The sequence below is a fragment of the Danio aesculapii genome, chromosome 18 (assembly GCF_903798145.1).
Source record: "Danio aesculapii chromosome 18, fDanAes4.1, whole genome shotgun sequence".
NCBI classification, from domain to species: Eukaryota; Metazoa; Chordata; class Actinopteri; order Cypriniformes; family Danionidae; genus Danio; species Danio aesculapii.
Window position 1 is genome coordinate 12,691,372 of NC_079452.1, and position 21,042 is coordinate 12,712,413.

The 21,042-nt window shown below is 36.1% G+C and overlaps 1 protein-coding gene across 1 annotated transcript in view; it reads left to right on the top strand.

Moving 5' to 3' along the window:
* The first annotated feature begins 1,590 nt into the window (after positions 1-1,590).
* Positions 1,591-21,042, top strand: part of trpc6b (transient receptor potential cation channel, subfamily C, member 6b) — a 35,989-nt gene continuing 16,537 nt past the window's right edge. The window contains exons 1-6 of the mRNA XM_056478379.1: positions 1,591-1,679; positions 6,082-6,838; positions 11,557-11,742; positions 12,550-12,714; positions 13,784-14,000; positions 19,649-19,876. Of these exons, the coding sequence (XP_056334354.1) occupies positions 1,591-1,679; positions 6,082-6,838; positions 11,557-11,742; positions 12,550-12,714; positions 13,784-14,000; positions 19,649-19,876 (1,642 nt within the window). The remainder of the gene's footprint in view (positions 1,680-6,081; positions 6,839-11,556; positions 11,743-12,549; positions 12,715-13,783; positions 14,001-19,648; positions 19,877-21,042) is intronic.

Here is a 21,042-nt window from a genome sequence, read left to right on the forward strand (position 1 = left end):
TCATATATGTCAAAAACATGTATAGCCTAGTATTTTTTCATGTGGGTATATAAGTTGTACTAATATATTGCTTGGACTTAGAAATATGCAAAAATATATAATGAAGATTTATATAATAAAAATCCAGTCAGCATGCAGAGTAGCTCATTACAAGTGAATCAATATGCAAATTCTGTCAATACTATTTTTAAAGTTGAAATCGAGTTTGGGCCCACCTTAAAAAAGAATAATAAATAACAATTAAAGTATTTTAAGAGTTAAATTGAGAGTGGCTATAATTAATTAGCAGCCCAAATTGTTTCTCAGTTATACTTTTTGGATATTGCCAAATCATCTTTTAAAGAAACGAATGACATTGGAATGGACGGATATTTAAAATAAAATAATAAAATAAAAGGGCTAAGCATGTGACCCATGTCTGCTTCGTATTATATTGTATGTTCTGCAGTAAAGCACATTCAGAATGCCAAATACGTTGGCACTGAAAATGTAATAGCGACAAGAAATCCTCATCATTCTTTCAGCATGCAACCTCGTCAAGGTTGCACTCTCAGAAAAATACACTACAAAAGCTGTCCCTGGAGCACTGCAGTTTCAAAAGATCCACATTTTATCATTATTTTTTAATATAAATACTTAAAAGATATATAGTGCTATGTTAAACGCATACTGAAGTAGCATAGCAAGATACATCATTTGAAAGGGCACGCCACAGTGACAGCTTGTACCCTTTTTTATGAAAGCATACATTCATTCATTCATTTTCTTTTCGGCTTAGTCCTTTTATTTATCCAGGGTCGCCACAGCGGAATGAACCGCCAACTTATCCAGCACATGTTTTAGGCAGCGGATGCCCTTCCAGCTGCAAACCATCTCTTGGAAAAGGAAAGCATACAATATTATAATATTATAAAGAGTCCATATCCATGTTGAATGAATGAAAATCTTTCTAAAGATAACAGGCTGCCTATATTAATATGTATCATCTTTTCTTTTTCATCTATTTCTCTGTCTCATTTTACACCTCACACACTAAACCATAGCTACAGTATTTGTGGACTACTATTAATTGATGCTGGTTCCTCGTCTGTATTGTGTTTTTTCCCCACGATGTTCTATTTTATGTTAAACTCTAAAACGTTTCGAGCACTGTCGGAAAATTTGTTCAGTAAATATTAATAACACTGACAGCGCCCATGAGGGGGCGATCCGCTCCACACAGAATCAAACAGCATTTTTTTCCTCTTAAAGACTCTTCAACTCATGTAAGTAATCGCTGTAATGATATTTTGTTTATTTGACAGCTTTTTCCACACATAATATAAGACGTAGGCTCCCACCTTATCGTTGAATGTCTCGTAAAGATACAGCCGTGACATCATTATAATGTAGTTGATTTGATGAACACACTCAGCTTTCCAGGAGCGCGCGTGTAATTTGCAGAAACCGACACCAAAATTTGGATATTTCATGAAAAAGAAGAATTTTGCCAAACTTTTCGTGTTTCTACCTACTTCTACTCCTGAAGTAGCTACAGCGGTTGTCTAATGTGGTTTTTTCGAGTGAGAGATTCATGAAGACAGAAAACCGATGTCCACTGATCACACTTCTGCCAAACATTCTTCTGTCCATCAACGGATGAACGCCGACTTCGAAAAGTATCCCCGGTACTGCAAAAGGTGAGTTGTGTTTATTTGAGATTATGGTGTGCCTGCACAATTAATAATTATTTACATGTAAAAACGTAGCCTAATTAAATTCATCAAAGTTATAAGATATATACCAATTGCCTTATTTTTTAGTTCTATTTGCTGTTATTTCCTTCTTTATATAGTCTCTTTACATATATTTATATATATTCTTTATATATATATATATATATATATATATATATATATATATATATATATATATATATATATATATATATATTTTTTTTTTTATATAGCACCTTGTCTCTTTGACAAACTCTCACTTGCATTGCCTTAATAACTGATTTTAAAAATGTATATTAAAATTGATATATGGAAAAGTCTCATATAAAATACTGACATCCAGTGGTGGAAAGAGTACTGAAAAATCATACTTAAGTAATTACCATTAAGTACCATTACTTGCCTAAAAAATGTAGTGCAAGTAGAGTAAAAGTTTCTGTTGTAAATATTACTCAAAGTATGAGTAAAAAGAAGACCTTTCAAAAGTACTCAAGAGTAGTGAGTATTTACGCTATAAAAAGCTGATGCATTTACATTTTAATTTGTGGATGTGTGTAAACCAAACGTAACATTATGTAGTGCATTTAGTTATTGCCCAGCAGACACACAACGTCATAAGACGTTAATATTAGGTTTGGTTTAGGTTGTGATGTCAGGTGACCAAAATTCAATGTCCAGCCAGCGTCTAAGGACAATGTTATTTTGATGTCTAATATCATCTAATGACGTTGATATTTGGTTGATTTTAGGTTGTGTTAGAAAGTGACCAAAATCCAACGTCGAGGCATCTTAAACCAACGTCATATTGACGTCAAATGCTGACATTTATTCGTCAGGTATGGCAACTAAAATCCAATATCTGATAGACGTCATAGTGGTAACGTCCACACAACTTCAAGCTATAACATTATTAGACGTTGATATTTGGTTGATTTTAGGTTGGACGTTGAGTTCTGATGTCAACACGATTTTCATTTCCAAACAAAATGCAATGTCCCCATGATGTTGGGGTAAAACTTCAATCTGGCGTCATGTTGACGTCTTGTGCCTGCTGGGCACAAGGGCATCTGGTCATTATACAGTAAACATCTGTCATTTTCTCATCAGTGACATGCATCTAAACAGTCTCTGGGTCAATTGGACATCTTGTTGGACACTTGTAATGCTTCCAAACAGTTTGCTGCAATTATAAATCACCCATGTTTTGAGGTAGTTCAATATGATGCGATTTACCTCTTTACTTCTATGTGCGATTTGATTGGACAGGAATCACAGGATTGAATTTTCTAATCCCCATATACAAGAAAAACTAAAGTAGTGACTGCAGGTAGAAGGAAAGTAGGGGAGTAAATGTACCAATACTGCACTAAAAATGTACTCAAGTGAAAGTAAAAGTACACATTTTTAAAACTACTTAGCAAATTACAATTCCTGAGAAAAAACTACTCAATTAAAGTAGTTTGAGTATTTGTAATTTTCTACTTTACACCACTGCTGACATCATAACTCACAAATGCTATTTTCAGTCAAACATTATGTAAACAGGATCAGTTTAAGATATTTACTTCAACATTTGAGGTTGATGTTTTGGGGTAGTTACAAAGAGTTTAACAACTTTAGCAAAATTATATTAGCCTTTCAGACATTTGTGGTCTGTATTTACCGATTGGTCTTTTTTATGAATAAAAATGAATGTTTGGTTTATAAAAAAAGAAAAAATGTAATTTAAAAAAATGTAAATACCCAAAATTGAAGTGTATCTAAGATTTTACAGTAGTTAGATTCTCTTGGCTGTTAAAAATTTAAGACAGCATTAGTGTGGGAGGGCTCATCAATCTCTGATTCAGTACTGTCATTGCTACAGAAACAAAGCAATTATTTAAAAATAAATTAGGCAATTTAAATGCAGTCATTCAGGCACATCTTCCGCCTTTACCCTTTTCCTGGCATATACATCTATTTCTCTCTTTTTAAACAACTTTTTGAACTAGCCTAAATATCAGATTTTGCTCAAAGAAGGTTTTTCGAAATTTATTTGCATGTTAGAGAAAAACTCCATTAAAATCCATTTTTATGATTTTAAATATAATCAGAAAGACAGATTATGAACATGTACTGTCTTTTTGTGTATAATGTTCAATTTGACTGAGCATTAATCTACAAGCATCACTTACTGTTCAATTCATCTGAACTGGCACAATACGTACAACAGTGATTGATTCACTTTCATTTGTTTCAGATAAAACTGACTGCAATGTTAACACCAATCTCTTGAAATATCAGTTTAAATACAGCGGGGAACATAAGCATGTCATGCTTTTTCCTGGGAATAATATTTCTACATGGAATTGAACCAGATTTTGGTAAAAACCCAAACAATACAAACATAAAAATAAAACAAACAAAAAAAAAAAAAACTGAAAAATGAGGTATGTGTAATAATAAAGAAATGACACAAGGAGAAAGTACTGAACTACTGAAATGTATTTAATACTTTATATACAAGGCAGTTTTATTGATGATAGCTTAAAGACGGCTCTTATATGCAGAATGAAGCATTAAATGCTCTTCCAACAGATATAAATTTACCTTTGTTCCAGAGGCAGTAAGGCTTTACAACATTATATTTTAGCAAGTTTTAAATTTACATTTCTAATGCATGTGTTTTTCCAAGGTTTTTTTTTTTTTTTTTTTTTTTACCTATTTATGAAGTTATACATGAAGCATGCTGGATTGTTTTTTTTTTAACACTGTTTGTAAATGATTTGTCTCCTTATGTGTTTGTCGAATCATGAAATGCTATTACCCTAATCTAATTGCCCCTGGTGGGATTAATAAAGTTGTTAATAATAATAATGAAGTCTCATTTATTGGGTTCAAGTCAGATGATTGGCTGGGCCATTCCACAGCTTGATTTTCTTTCTCTGAAACCATTTGAGAAGTTTGGCTGTGTTTTGAATCATTGACTACGTTTACATGGACACCAATAATTCGATTTTAATGCGATTAAGACAATACTCTGAATAAGAGTCTACCATCTAAACAGCGATTTTTGATTAATTTAATTAGATTAAGGTCATAATCGAACTAAAGAGAAATCGAATTAAGACATGTGGAGTATGCCGATTTTAGTCGCATTGTTGAAGTGCAGTACAGACATGTAAACACCTTAATCGAATTATTACCGTCATGTAGAACTTTTCGCTGCATTCGCCTGCATTCACCTGCATCAGAGTTTTTTTTTTTATTCTTCCATTCAGCATGCGGTATGAACTTCCATTAAAACAACTCTTCCAGCAGTTCATAGTTGCATCCAATATCTCATTTGTCACGGAGGTCATGCATGAAATGTTTGTGAATGAAAGTGAAAGTGCCACTGCACTTAAAGTTGACAAATTAAAAATGAAACACCCGAAATTGCATGAAACTCCGAAGGAAATGCGAATAGCTCTGTGACGCAATGACGTTAATCGAATTATGTGCTATAACATGTAAAACGGGATCATGAAAGTAACACTCAAAAAGCAACTCATGTAAACACCTTAGTCTTATTATTTTCTTAATTGGATTAAAGCAAATAATTTGATTGCTGATGTCCATGTAAACGCAGTCATTGTCTTGCTGAAATGTCCACCCTGGTTTCATCTTCATCAGTCTGCTAATGCAGATGTTGAACTGAAGCAACGAATTTTAGTTTACAATGATGAAGGGCAGAGGGTTGCTGAAGAACTACTGAGAGATTTCAGCAGCTGTCTGGGCTTTCACTGATTTTCTACAACTCCCTTTCTTCATTTGTTCAATACTTTTTCCTTGTGTCATTTCATTTTATTACACATAACTATGTTTGTAAACTTGCTGATTTGTTGTCTTTGCATATATGGATTTCTTTGGTTGCAATCAACATCCGGTGGAAATTTCAAGTCAACACCTTTAGAAATATGTTTTCTGTTTATCCACACTGAACTGAGCTCAACTGAACTGAACTTAAACACTACAAACTGAACTACACTGTTCCTATTTACTGTGACCTTTTATGTGAAGCTGCTTTGACACAATCTACATTGTATAAGCGCTATACAAATAAAGGTGAATTGAATTGAATTGAATTGAGAACAATGTTGATGTGTTCAATTCTTAATTTCTCCACTGTATCTGTCACAGAATTTACAAAGAAAAGCAGCCTAATTGATATGAGGATCAGTGCAATAGAAATGACTTCTTAAAGCTTCATGATTGAGTTGTTTTTGCATTAACTGTTTTTCTGGCAATTTTGTTGAAGATAATTCTGTCATTTCAATGGGAATTCATGTAATCGTGTTTGCTTTAAAATCAGGTTGTCTGACTTAGTTTGTCTTTGTTGGATTAGGTGGAGCAATGATGACATTCACAGGCATGCATTGGCTAAAAGCCGTCGCATGGCTATGCGGAGACCGGCTTACATGTTTAACGCCCGTTACAACAATCTATCCCCAACTGAAGAGCGTTTCCTAGAAGCAGCCGAATATGGAAATATCCCTGTCATTCGTAGGATGCTAGAAGAACTCCCAGAACTTAATGTCAACTGTGTGGACTACATGGGCCAGAATGCATTGCAACTCGCGGTTGCCAATGAGCACCTTGAAGTAACAGAACTCTTGCTGAAGAAGGAGAATCTGGCTAGGATAGGTGATGCTCTGCTTTTAGCCATAAGTAAAGGCTACATTCGTATTGTGGAGGCCATTTTGAGCCACCAGGCTTTTGCAGACACAACCAAACTCACCAGCAGCCCTCTTCAGGCTGAGACACAAGATGACTTTTTTGCTTACGACGAGGACGGCACTCGGTTTTCACATGATATCACACCCATTATATTAGCTTCTCATTGCCATGAATATGAGATAGTGCACATTCTCCTAAGGAAGGGTGCCCGCATTGCGCGCCCACATGACTACTTCTGCAAATGCAACAGCTGTCTTTATCACCAGAGGCATGACTCTTTTAGCCACTCACGCTCCCGAATCAATGCCTACAAAGGGCTGGCAAGTCCAGCTTATCTGTCCCTGTCCAGCGAGGACCCAGTACTAACGGCTCTGGAGCTGAGCAATGAACTGGCTGTACTTGCCAACATAGAAAAAGAGTTTAAGGTAAGCATGAGAATTGATAGGAAGAGAAGATGCAGATCATTTTATTAGTTAATAGAACATGGAGGACCCACCCAGTGTTGCCAGATTGGGTGGTTTCCCACCCAATTGGGCAGTTTTGAATTTGATTGTGGGCATAAAAAATGGATTAGGTGGGTTGACAAAATTTGGGATTAGTTTTATAGGCTGTTTTTGTTAACAAAACCCTACTCTACTGGAGTAGTGTGTGAACCTACTCCAGTCAGGTAAATGTGAAACATGCCCACTTATGTGTTTGTTCATGTGGCCTCGTTGATGGGGCTATGATGTTGGGGCAGTTTGAATTCTCCATGTACAAAACAGCTCAGCCAGACTGGACATATTCTGAAATGTGGCAATAAGAAGTTCAGCTGAGCTCATCAGCATCCCCTGCATCTGAAAGTAGACCTAACACGTTTTGCAGAACCCTCTTTTTTCACTCACACATATTTATCAGGGTAAAAATATAATAATAATAATAATAATAGTAATAATGCATCAATGCTGATAATAATGAAAGATAGCTAGATAGATGGATATAAATAATTTAAATACAAATAATTTAAAATAATAATTTAATAAATAATTTATAATAATTTATAAACTATTAAGGAATTATCTTTACACTATTTTAGTCAACACAAAAATGTAGTGTAACTTACACAAATATGTGCATTTAGGGTTCTGTGACTGTTTGGTGTTCGTTGCTAGCAATAGAACGCAAATTGTGGCAGTGATTGATGTCTAAATTCGGATTAAAATAAAACAAAATACTAATCAAATATTCATTCATTTATATTCTTTTCTGCTTAGTCCCTTTATTAATCAGGGGTCACCTCCGCGGAATGACCCGCCAACTTATCCAGCACACTGTATGTTTTATGCATCAGATGCCCTTCCAGCTGCAACCTAACACTGGGAAACACCCATACATTCTTGCATTCACACACATACACTTATTACACATACACTTACATTACAGCTTATCCAATTCACCTATAGTGCATGTCTTTGGACTGTGGGGGAAACCGGAGCACCCGGAGGAAACCTATGTGAACACAAGGAGAACATGTAAACACAGAAATGCCAACTGATCCAGTCAGGCCTCAAACCAGTGACCTTCTTGCTGTGAGGCGATCGTGCTACCCACTGCGCCACCGTGACACCTAATCAAATATTTTGGGTGGGGTTTTTTTGTGCGTTTGGGTGGGTCTTAAACTAGGGGTCTAAAAGACTAGACTAGGGCTGGAAACATTCAAGGGTATCTGGCAACACTGGACCCACCAAGCAATTTTGTGTTTAACAGATGCAATTTTGACTACCAGTGAAAATCTAATAGAAGTCTAAGAATATCCCAAATCTAGACTAGTCATCGACAAATATACAGATTAGACACACTTCACATGTAATCATTCATTCCTGTATATTTCATGACTAGTCTAGCTTTTGCCGATATTGACGATGTCCACGTGCCTAAATGCATTAAGTTGCTGCCACGACAGTGTGCTGAATAAAGTGACTAACGAGTGTACGTTAATCTAAAAAAAAAGGTGGTGGTGGTGGTGGTGGGGGGGGGGGGGGGTATATGGGGTTGTTGAAACATTTGATTTATTCAATATTTGTTGCTATGGGGAATTAGCAAAATTAGACAGAAAATACATCATTTTGATTAGGCTAATGAGTTTAAAAGTTGTGATTCAGTGTTTTTTTTTATTTAACTTTTTATACAGAGTGCATATGGCTGTGGGTGTACAGCCTTGCCTGGTAGTTGATGAGTCTGCAGCCTTTGCCATCGAGTGGGTGGCTTAGCTCTTCTTGCTTATATTATTAGTGACCGGTTTAAGGTTTTATATGAGGATTTGTTCTCAAACAGATGGTTGGACTATTTTCTATGACCGAAGAAAAAAAGTATCTGCTGGGACTTGTGCATAATCATGTCAATTTATATACATTTCCAAGCATTAAGGAAAATATAGGAAACTCTGTAAGAATTGTTTTTGTAGCTTTACAATATCTGTAAATAAAGGAACAGTAACTTTGGGGGGAAATAAGCTAATTTCCAACTTCCCTAGAGTTGAGTTTTACAATTTTTTAAAATTCATTGAGCCCAAGGGTGTCCAAACCCTGGAGGGCTGTGGTCCTGCAGATTTTAGCTTCAACTTGCCTCAACACACCTGCAAGGATGTTTCTAATAAGAGCTTGATTAGCTAGCCCAGGTGTGTCTGATTGGGGTTGGAACTAAACTTTGCAGAACACTGGCCCTCCAGGACGGAGTTTGGGCACCCCTGATTTAGCCAATCTCTTGCTCTGACAGTAGCACTTTTAGCTTAGCTTAGCATAAATAATTAAATCACGTTAGACTATTAGCATTTGCCTTAAACACAATTCGAAAAAAATATTTTCCTATTTAAAGCTTGACTCTTCTGTAGTTACATCATGTACTAATGAAAAGTTTATATTTTCTAGGCTGATATGGCTAGGAACTATACTCTCAATCTGGCGTAATAATCAACTTTGCTGCTGTACCATGGTTACAGCAGGAGCAATGATATTACACAGCACTGCCACCTAGTTACCAGCTGGGGACTATTTTCACATTCTAAAATCATTGCCCCCAATCCTAAATACACCCCTCATATTTAACAGTTTATCAGATCAATATTAAACCTACATTGCAACACTACACTTTAACACAGCGCTACACTGCAACAACAGTCATTAACTAGTTGAAATTAGTCAAATGTATACACTTTCTCATAGAAGACTATGATTCAAAAACATATTTAAATATTTAATAGTGTAAATTATTTTAATATTTTTTTCAGGTGGGTTGAGAGGCTTTACCTTTGGGTTAAGAAACTCTTAATAATCTCCTTAATACAATAAATTGCAGTTTTTTTGTAATGACATCGCTCTCAAGAGACATTAGAGTTGGATGACAAGCTGCTTCGGCCCATGACAGATGCAGCTATGGCCAGCTTTGACATTGACCGCTTGCCTGCAGGATTTGTTTGCAGGCAGTTTGAGAAATAAGCAGAGAACAATCACTGGAAATACTGTTGTTTTATTATCTTGATGCGCACAATTGATATGGTGTTGATTTCATTTTTATTTCGGATGAGTGCTGTAAAATTTGAAAGTTTGTATTAATTACAGCCACTGTAAGCCCATGCATTAATGTAGCCCTGCATAAGAGTCAAGCTTTACATAGAAAATTATCAAAACTCTTTTTTTGAAAAGTTCGAGATAATGGTCTAATTCAATTCAATGATCTATGCTAAGCTAAGCTAATAGTGCTCCTGCCAGATTGGCTGAATTAATAAAAAAATTATAGAACTCATTGTTTAACTCTATAGGGGAGCTGTAAAATTAGCCTATTTCCAAAAAAGTTGGAGTGTTCCTTCAAGACAGTAAGTGCGTGGTGCTCAAACTAGAGTTTGAAACAGCCGAACATTCTATAGTCTTTGGTACAGCATTAGAGGGTGGTTGTCATGGTGATTTGGATGTTTGCTGTAGTGTATTCTAGAGGGTTGGTGTTTACAGGTGGTTCGATACAACTTTACCAGTCTCTGATGCTTATGTTTAGGGGTGGGACTTTGTTTGAAAAGTTGTACATTTTTACATGGGTGACATTTATGTTTAATTAATTTATTATTTATTAACCAATACGTAAAATATTTAAGTTTCTCCTATGAAATCAGGGTGGGTGGTTGCTTTAAGGGCCAGAAAGTTTACTCATATAGCTCTTACCAGCTGGCCTCCATTACATTTTCTCTTTCTATTCGCACTGCTCATAGTAAGATTTGAATTGATATATCATATCATGGAACTAAAGGCCACAGTTTCTTGCATCAGTTGCTAGAGCGCATCTTGAGGCCAGAGGAGTGAGGTTTACTTTGACAACTTTTAAAAACGGACCCTTTTTAGACAGGCTAACATTAGCAACAGTCAACTGATGCATGATTTGAGATTTCATTCACAACTGTAGCACATGTAGTTAAAGGGTTTCTGTTAAACACAAAAGAAAGAGATATTTTAAAGAAAGCTGAAAACCTGTAACCACTGACTTCCATAGTATTTGTTTTTTCTACTATGCATGTCTATGCAGGTTTCAGCTTAATTTAAAATCTCTTATTTTGTGTTCAACAGAAGAAAGAAACTCAAACAGATTCGGAACAAGTCATTTTTTTGTAAACTGTCCATTTAAGTTTAATCCACCTACATGTTTGTTTAAATCATTAACTCGTGAGTATAAACAACAGTGATTATTATTGGTGCTGTGTCCCGGAGGCTGAAATCCACCTGAATCCTGTATGAATCCTGAAACTTCAAGCTCAATGATTTTCAGACTTTACTCCAGATGGAGTCTTTTCAGCTCAACAGCAATTTGAAATCACAGAGCTGATCTCACATAATTCTCAAAATTGGTGCCGTGACCCAGATAACCAGGAGACTCGTTTCAAGCTGAATTTTATATTAAACTTGCTGATTTGGGTTCTAAAATCTCCTACATTACCAGTAATATATTTTCTGTGGAAAATTAAAGAAGATATTTTGAACTAGAGCATTAAGTATTGTCAATACCAGTGCTGTATTTGTGGTGTTACTGTATAAAAGGTTAGTCCTCTGGCTTAGGGTAAATACTGAGAAATTTTCATTTGTTGCTATATTTTAAACATATCTATGCTAACTTTCATTTACAGAATGATTATAAGACGCTGTCTATGCAATGTAAGGATTTTGTAGTTGGACTTCTGGATCTGTGTCGGAATACAGAGGAAGTGGAAGCCATTTTAAACGGAGACACAGAGGCGGGTGGCCACTTTGACAAGGGTGACAGACCAAATCTAGTACGATTAAAGCTAGCCATCAAATACGAGCTGAAAAAGGTGAGTTTCTTTCATAATATACAGCTGAAGTCACAATTATTAGCCCTCCTGATTTATTAGCTCCCCTGTATATTTCTTACCCCAATTACTGTTTAATGGAGTGAACATTTTTTTCAACACATTTCTAAACATAATAGTTACAATATACAATATAATATATAACATACAATATAACTAACTTCTAATAACCAGTTTCTTTCATTGTTGCCATGATGATAATATAAATAATAATAATTTATTAATTTAGTAAATAATATTTTACTAGATATTTTCAAGATACTAGTATTCAGCTTAAAGTGAAATTTAAAGGTTAATTAGGTCAATTTAAAGTTAACTAGGTTAATTAGGCAGAATAGGGTAATTAGGCAAGTCATTGTATAATGATGGTTTGTTCTGTATCGAAAAAATGCTTAAGAGGGCTAACAATATTATAGTTAATTATAAAAGTTAATTATAAAATTATAAAAAATTAAAAACTGATTTTATTCTAACCTAAATAAAACAAATAAGATTTTCTCCAGAAGAAAAAATATTATAGGAAATACTGTGGAAAAATTCCTTACTCTGTTAAAAATCATTTGGGGAATATTTGAAAAATAAAAGAAAAATCACAGGAGGACGAATATTTTGACTGTAACTGTATATTCATATTGCAGAAAATGTTTTCAGTGATTGATACAGTTATTAGGTAAATTGATTCAGCTAAGTAGCCTCAGGTCCTGAAATACAAAGATCTCATTACTCTGCGGGATGGTACAGTAATATAAACACATCTGTTTGCTGTATCTCTGCTTGCTTCCCACACAGTTTGTAGCCCATCCAAACTGCCAACAGCAGCTTTTGTCCATATGGTATGAGAATCTGTCTGGGCTCAGGCAGCAGACCACGGCGGTCAAGTTACTGGTGGTTCTGGGGGTGGTGGTTGGACTTCCCATCCTGGCCTTGCTGTACTGGATAGCACCCTCAAGCAAGGTCAGCCTTTAGTCAACACAACGGCCTTGAATTTCTGTTTACAAGTATGAAAAGAACACTCTACTGTGGTTAAGCTTGCATGCAACCAAGTCATATGTTAGAAATCAGAGTGAAGACACTGCAAAAATGTTTTTGTCTTGTTTCTAGTTCAAAATTCAAAAAATTCTTAAACCAAGAAACATTTTCTAGACAAGCAAAAAAAATTGTCTTATTTTTAGAAAAAATGTCATAGTTAAGTGAGTTTTTTCCTAAAAGAAGCTAAATAATATGCTAATAGGGTAAGAAAAATTATCTTATATCAAAGTAAAAACAAGATTCTTTTTTTTACTCCATTGGCAGATTATTTTGCTTGTTTTAAGGAAAAAACTCACTTAATTTTGACATATTATTTCTTAAAACAAGACAGTATTTTATGCCTGTCTAGAAATAATTCTAGGTTTAAAGGGGTGGTCCACTACAATATCATATTTTAAACTTCAGTTGATGTGTAATGTAGCTGTGTGAACATACACAACATCTCCGAATGTAATACGCTCAAAGTTCAATGCTAAGGGAGATGTGGCTTTTACAGTTAGCTTAGCAAAGCCTACACTGAACAAAGTATGGGGACTTCAGATTATGCGCATACACCCCGTGCAGCGAAGGGGCGTGGCCAGAGGCCCTGTAATGTTATAGCAAAGAAAGCTAAAATGCCTCCAAACGCTGCTATTACCACTGAGCTTGTTCTGTTTCTGTATTTTGGGCTTCCAAAGGACACGACACAAACAGAGAAGTGAATCTTGTTGCTTGTTGTCTCTATATTAAGATTTAAAATAGAGACAGTGGGAAACAAGTACAATGACATATAAATGCACATCATCCCGATAACCTAATTTAGTGTTCATGTAAACACTACATTCATATTTTCATTTTAATTAAAACTAAATATATTCATGTACATGTAGCTAATTTTAAAATATGAATTATAATAATGAACTTTGCTGTTTTTGACTTCTTAATGCAAGATTACTTCAACAATGCTAATATTATTCTGCCAAAAAAGTTTTGTGTAATGTTTTTGCAATCCTAGTTGGGGAAGATCATCCGTGGTCCTTTCCTTAAATTTGTGGCACATGCAGCATCTTTCACAATCTTTCTTGGCCTTCTCATCATGAACGCCGCTGACCGTTTCGAAGGAACTTCTCTTTTACCAAACATGACCATCCATGATCATCCCTCCCAGCTGTTCCGCATGAAGACCACCCCTTTTACCTGGATGGAAATGCTGATCATTTCCTGGGTCGTAGGTCAGACATCATCTCTCACTGTCTTGCACAACAACAAATATTTTGTTTTTATGGATCAAAACATATACTCACAAATCATACTTCAGCCAAAACTGGAAATTCTATCATCATTTACTCAACTGTTACTTGCTCCAAACCTTTATAAGTTTCTTTCTTCGATTAAACACAAAAGAAGATATTTTGAAAAATGTTGGAAACCTGTAACAATTGACTTCTATAGTATTTGTTTTTCCTATTATGGAAGTTAATGGTCGCAGGTTTTTAGCTTTCTTTAAATTCAAAATATATTATTTAGTGTTTGAAACTCAAAGCACTTGAGTGAGTAAATAATAAATTCATTTTGGTGTGAACTATCCAACCCAGGCTCATTCTGAAAACTTAGTCCCATGGACGTTTCTGGAGACCGCGAAATACATCCCGGGAGTGATGTATTTTTGCAGTTTTTGTTTGCGTGAATCCACGAGAGGCCGCTGTGTGCGCTTTTTCATATCTCAAATTTCTCTTGCGAGTGCCGTTTGCGCCCGCTGTTCTCCTGTAAACTCACTAGAGGCCGCTGTCGACCAACTGTCTGTCTGACTGACTGGATGACTGACCCACCCTCCTCCTTCGCTAAACCCAACCAATTTTATCGATTGACCTGCACACCCACTTACTTCCCTAAACCCAACCAATGATTTACAAAAGCCGTCCAGAAAAAGAAAAGCCCTCATCTGATTTTTACCACGTTTTCAGATTTTACCACATTCTCACCCTGTTATTCACTTGTTCATTTTATTTTTTGGATTCTGTTTTAGTCTTACCTGATTTCTGGAACCGCTCTTCACCAGACTCGAACCCTGTTGTTGTGGTCAACTCCTCTCTGCGTCTAAAGTGCGCAGACGTACACAATGACCTAACTGGACAAACTGGTTGCAGTGGGAAAGCCCTCTACACGGAGGTAAGCGGTCAGCCTGTAAGCGCGAAAAGGAACTGCGTCATACCGCCCCGTAGTGTTCGTTTAAAAAAAATGAAATGCAGCCATACGTACGCTACATAATTCGCGGTCTCCTGAAACGTCCATGGGATTACGTTTTCAGAATAAGCCTGTGTTGCAACTATCACTTTAAAAGCAAATGTGGTTTTGAAATATCAGGAGAATCTTTGTAGAATGATCACGCTGCTCATTTTCTTATGAAAGTTGGTGACTATCACCTGAAAATCAGAAGGTTTTCCATTAATCAGCCATTCATTCATGCAACATCATTGTTGGAAGGTTTTTCCACACATGAGCTTTACATGTTAAAATCACATGTGAAACACCTGAAACACAATTGAAATTTAGATGTGTTATGTGAAAATATTTGGGATAAAACAGGTGATAATGTGATCACTTTTTTAAAACATGAAAATGTTCCAAAATCGTGTTTTATTTTTGTGTTTCACATTATTTTTAATATGTGGAACTCACGCGATGCTCATGTGTTTTCTTCTGCTCATTCTGAAAACGTTGCCCTAGATACATTAGATGTACACCTAAATGCATCTGAAGATTGCGAATTATGTAGCCAGAAGTAAGTATGGCTGCATTTTGTTTTTATAATGAACGCTACGCGGTGGTTTGACGGCGCTCCTTTTTGCGCTTACCAGCTGACCGCTTACCTCTATGGACGGCTTTCCGCCAGTTACTAGTTTGTCCAGTAGCACGCCATTTATGTTGGAGAGAGGAGTTGACCTCGACGACGGGGTTTGAGTCTGGCAAAGAACTGTTCCAGAAAGCGAGTACAGCAGGTAAAAACAGAAACCAAACAATAAAATAAACAAGTAAATAACAGGGTGAGAATTTGGTAAAATCTGAAAACGTGGTAAAAATCAGTGGGCTTTTCTTTTTCTGGATTACTGTTGAAAACTGTCAGTTGGGTTTAGAGAAGTGGGTGGGTCAATCGGTGCTTTTGAAAACACTATTGGTTGGGTTTAGAGAAGGAGGAGGGTGGGTCAGTCGATCGATCAGTCGACAGCGGCCTCTGGTGGATTTACGCAAGAACAGCAAGTGCGAATGGCACTCGTGAGAGAAATTTGAGATCTCAAATAGCGTACACAGAGGCCTCTGGTGGATTCTCGAAAACAAAACTGCAAAAAACATATGTCCTGGGACGTATTTCGCGCTCTCCAGAAATGTATATAGGGGTACATTTTCAGAATGAGCCTGGGTTGTCTGTATGGCATAAAAACTTAGTTTTATTTTTTCTGAACAAATCTCATAAAAATTATGTTGATGTTCAGTCTGCTTGACAAGATCATTTTCAGAATACAGTAATGAATTTGTACTCAAGATACTAAGAAACAGAAACACCAAATATTGGTTATTTCATGAATGGATATCATTTGGACTATGCAATAACCTACATGTGAAACTTTACGCATGTAAACATGAAAAGTAGCTTAAGGGGATAGTTCACCCTAAAATACTAATTTACTCACCATATACTCACCCTCGTGTGATTCCAAACTTTCATGTGTTTCTTTGTTCTGTTAAACATTAAAGATATTCTGATGAATTTTAAAAATGGGTAACCATTGACATCCATAGTAGAAAAAACAAATACCATGGTAGTCAATTGTTAAAAGCTTACACTGTTCAAAAAAGAAACTCAAACAAGTTTGGAACAAATGAAGGGTGAACAAATGCTGGCAGAATTTTAATTTTGGATGAACTAACCCTTTTACAAGTTACAAAAAGGTAGATTCCAACCTGTCTCATTCCTATGTTATGTGTCCCAAATTACAGAGTTTCTGGAAAAAAATATTTCAAGTTAGACATTCCAATTGAACCAGATCTTATATTAATTATATATGGAGTTTCCGAAGAATTTTTAAGACTTACACGGGTACAACAACAGTTTGTTTCATATGGGTTGATCTCTGCCAAAAAACATATCGTTTTGCTTTGGAAGAAAAAAGAAGTTCCAACTCTTATGGCTCGTTTCCACTGACTGGTACAGTACGGTACGGTTCGGTTTGGTACGGGTCACCTTTATCAGGCTTGCGTTTCCACTAACAAGGGTACCCTTTTGGTGGGCGTGGTGTATGACAGAAAGTTTCAGTCGACGTCATTCTAGCTCGAGGAAATGTCTACAATAAAGCTGTACAGGTCGTTCACATATCATATGACAAGCACTTGTCACAAAACAGATGCTTCATACGCATAAATACTTGTGTAGAAATGTTTATAACTAACTTTTCTATGAACATGAGTTGATTATAACTACAGATCAATGACAGTGCGAAACAGCCTACTGTAACGTCTGTAATTATATTAAATAACTAAATAAATGAACACATATAAACACATACAGCCCCTTACAGTCTCCGATATGTTACCAACTACAGAAGAACCACATATAGCAGACATTTCGTCTGTATTTAGGTTCAAAAACAACATAAAATGTAGCCCACAGTCAGTGAAAACCTCTTATCTGTGTCTGTAATCTTCAGCAGCACATGTAGCCTCTGTTGGACAGTAATTTCGTCATTCCCAGTTCATATTAGTTCAAAAGGTGAAGATAATAAGTTAGTTATACATGGCATTTTGTTCATGTTTGCTGAAAAATAACGTGCTCCTTTTTTCCGGCTTCTCCTTTGTTTCTTCACGCTTCACTCTTGCGTTTTTCATCTTCTGACAGGATCGGGTTTCAAAAGCACGTCAATAATCAAGCGCAGGTTATTATCATGAGCTCAAGAAGTTTGTTATTTCAGATATAATGTTAGACACGCACAAGCGCAAGCAAGAAAGCAAACCCGCTTGCGCCTCAGACTGGCTCGTAAAAAACTACGGGGCACAGGGTAAATCTGCTCTTCTTCTTGGCTTTGTGGCTGTTCATTAAGACGACGACAAGGTTGGTCTGAGCCCGGGTCGACCATGGCTCGTTATTATATGTATATATAATTCCGCTGTAATGTCTCGGCTCGTCGGCTGTGTATTTTAAACATGGCAGGGTTTTTTGTTTTCATTCTGACTACGTATCTCTGTGAACCAATAGCGTTCAGCTGCACGTGTAGCTCCGCCTTTTGGTACCATTTCTCATGTTTGGTACCCTTTCGAAAGGGTGCCGAAAAAGTGGTACGGTACGGTTCGGTACGTCTTTTGACAATGGAAACGGCCATAAAAGCGTACCAAACCGAACCGTACCGTACCGTACCACTCAGTGGAAACGGGCCATTAAATTATGGCTAACAGAGTTAACCGGTACATTACATCTGGAAAAAATCTGATATACCCTAATACAGTGTTTCCCAACCCTTTTCCTGGAGGCACACCAACAGTACATATTTTGGATGTCTCCCTTACCTGACTAATTAACTTCAGGTTTTGGAGTCTCTTCTTATGTTCTAATTAGGTGATTCAGGTGTGTTTGATTAGGGAGACATTGAAAATGTGTACTGTTGGTGTGCCTTCAGGAACAGGGTTGGGAAACACTGCCCTAATAGACAAGGTTTTGTTATTTGAAAAAATTTGGTCCCCTTTTATTTCCTTTTTACAAACTTGTGATTAATATGTTCACTCTGCCTTTAATACCTACGTTTATTATTGGATAGCACTCGCGGGTGGTTGGTTGGGGGAATGCATGTTTTTTTTTTTGTTTAATTATTATTTTTATGCCTGTTGTTTGTTGTTGTTTTTTATTTATTTTTTTCTTTTCTTTTCAAATGTCTAATTGTTAGAATGCAAGTTTTATGTTTATGTTGTAAAAAAAGTGTATTTCAAGTGAATGTCTGCGAAAATTTCTAATAATAAAAATATCGAAACTAAGTTACAAAAAGGATAAAGCACAATAGATCGGTCCTCATGACCAGTACATGTGGGTTTGGAATGACATGAGGGTGAGTAAATGATGACACATTAGACATCAAGCCTCAGGAAGGTTCCCACACAGATACTAAAATGAATCCCAAAAGACTGCTCTGAACACACACTGATTCACAGAGGGATCAAACTGTCTAACATCTGTCACATCACAATCTAATACACATATAAGTAAAAATGCTCAGTTATAGCAATATTATTAATTTAGAAAAGAACTAAATCACTAAAATCTTTTGTATTAAAGTGGACCTATTATGCAAAAATCACTTTTATAACGGGTTTAAACACAGTTGTGTGGTAAACATTTATGAATTTAAATTTTATAATCACACTTGATTAAAACAGTCTGCAGAAACACCTTGATTGACATTCTCCATTTCTACGTGTCATCAGAAGGGGAAAGCCCCGCCCATTAGTGTTAATCTGTCCCTTATTAGCATAGGACATTAGACTTGTTTTTGAATCTGCCACTATGCTGACACATAGGCATCTGTAGCTCCGCCCTCTTTTGAAAAGAACACAGTCTCATTTGAATTTAAAGCAACAGTCACCAAAATGGCACAATTAGGATCAAAGCCTAAAAGGGGGAGGTTTAAAGAGTTATAAAACTTTATTTGTGTGGTATTTTGAGCTGAAAATTCACATACACACTCTAGGGACATCAGAGATTTATTTTACATCTTGTAAAAAGGGGCATAATAGGTCCCCTTTAAAACATGTTTATTTTTAAGATACCAAATGAATTGCAACACATGAATATTTTATAATGAATTTCTAAATATATTTTACTTTCTTCTTCCACTTATAGGAATGATTTGGGCTGAATGTAAAGAGATTTGGTCCCTTGGTCCTCGGGAATATCTGCTGGAGCCTTGGAATTTGCTGGATTTCGGAATGCTGGCCATTTTCGTGACTTCCTTCATTGCTAGATTTATGGCATTTTATCATGCAAATGTTGCACAGAACTATGTGGACAAGCGCTACACAGATCTGTCAAACATTACCTTGCCCCTTGAGATAGAATATTATCGCCTTGGTAAGAGCTGCTTTCAATCCCGATTAAAGAAATAATGATTTACGCAATTAATAATCACTTTGTTTTGACATTGACTGAATAAAACTCTAACAAAGTAAATTAGTGAATAAAAGAATGTTCTATGTTACTTTAACAATGCAAAAATTCAAATTTGTTGGCTAAATTTGTGGCACATACAGCTTCTTTCACCATTTCTTATGTTTGTTCTTTTAAATAATAATTATAATATGAATGTTGTCAAAAAGGAAAGTATGTAGTGCTCCTGTTTCACTCACAGTCCAAAGACATGCACTATAGGTGAATTGGGTCAGCTAAATTGTCCATAGTGGATGTGTGTGAATGAGAGTGTACGGGTGTTTCCCAGTGATGGGTTGCAGCTGGAAGGGTATCTGCTGCATTAAACATATGCTGGATAAGTTGGGGGTTCATTATGCTGTGGCGACCCAAGATTAATAAAGGGACTAAGCCGAAAAGAAAATGAATGGATGAATGAGAAAGAAGTCCCTTCAGAAAATGTGGACTTATATTTGTGTCGATTAAAATCCTGATCGCAAAGACACAACAGAACGATTAATGGATTATAAAAGCTATGCAAATAAAATCTTTCTCACAATTACTCTTATTGCTCTTAAAAACCACTGCATTTCTAAAATGTGCTTCACACAGGTGAGTGGGCTTGACAAACCACCTGTAGAAACACTTAAACACAGTAGAAACACAGCGAAGGGGCATGGCCAGAGGTGCTGTAATGTTGTGGGCAGAGAAATCTAAAATGCCGTCCAAACGCTGCTATTTCCACTGAGCTTGTTTTGTTTCTGTTTTTGGGCTTCCAAAAGACACGACACAAAGAGAGAAGTGCTTACAGTTTAATTTTAATTATGTTCCAAAGAATTATATAAATATATAGCTGTAGCATTTGACAAAGGACAGCTTTCAGAATCTCTCCCAGTTCAGTACTGGATTCGGCTAAAGACTCCTCCAACCATAATAGACGAAGCTGTGGATTGTGAGCCACAACCTGTAGGTATTTGTATTTGTTAAAATTAATCTAATACATGCAAAGTATTTAGCGCTAACGCTATGTTGTAGTGAGGATGTAAACAAGGATGTAAACAATGGGAAATGCTGTTTGGCACTGCTTAAAATTCCAGTAAACACCCACAGTC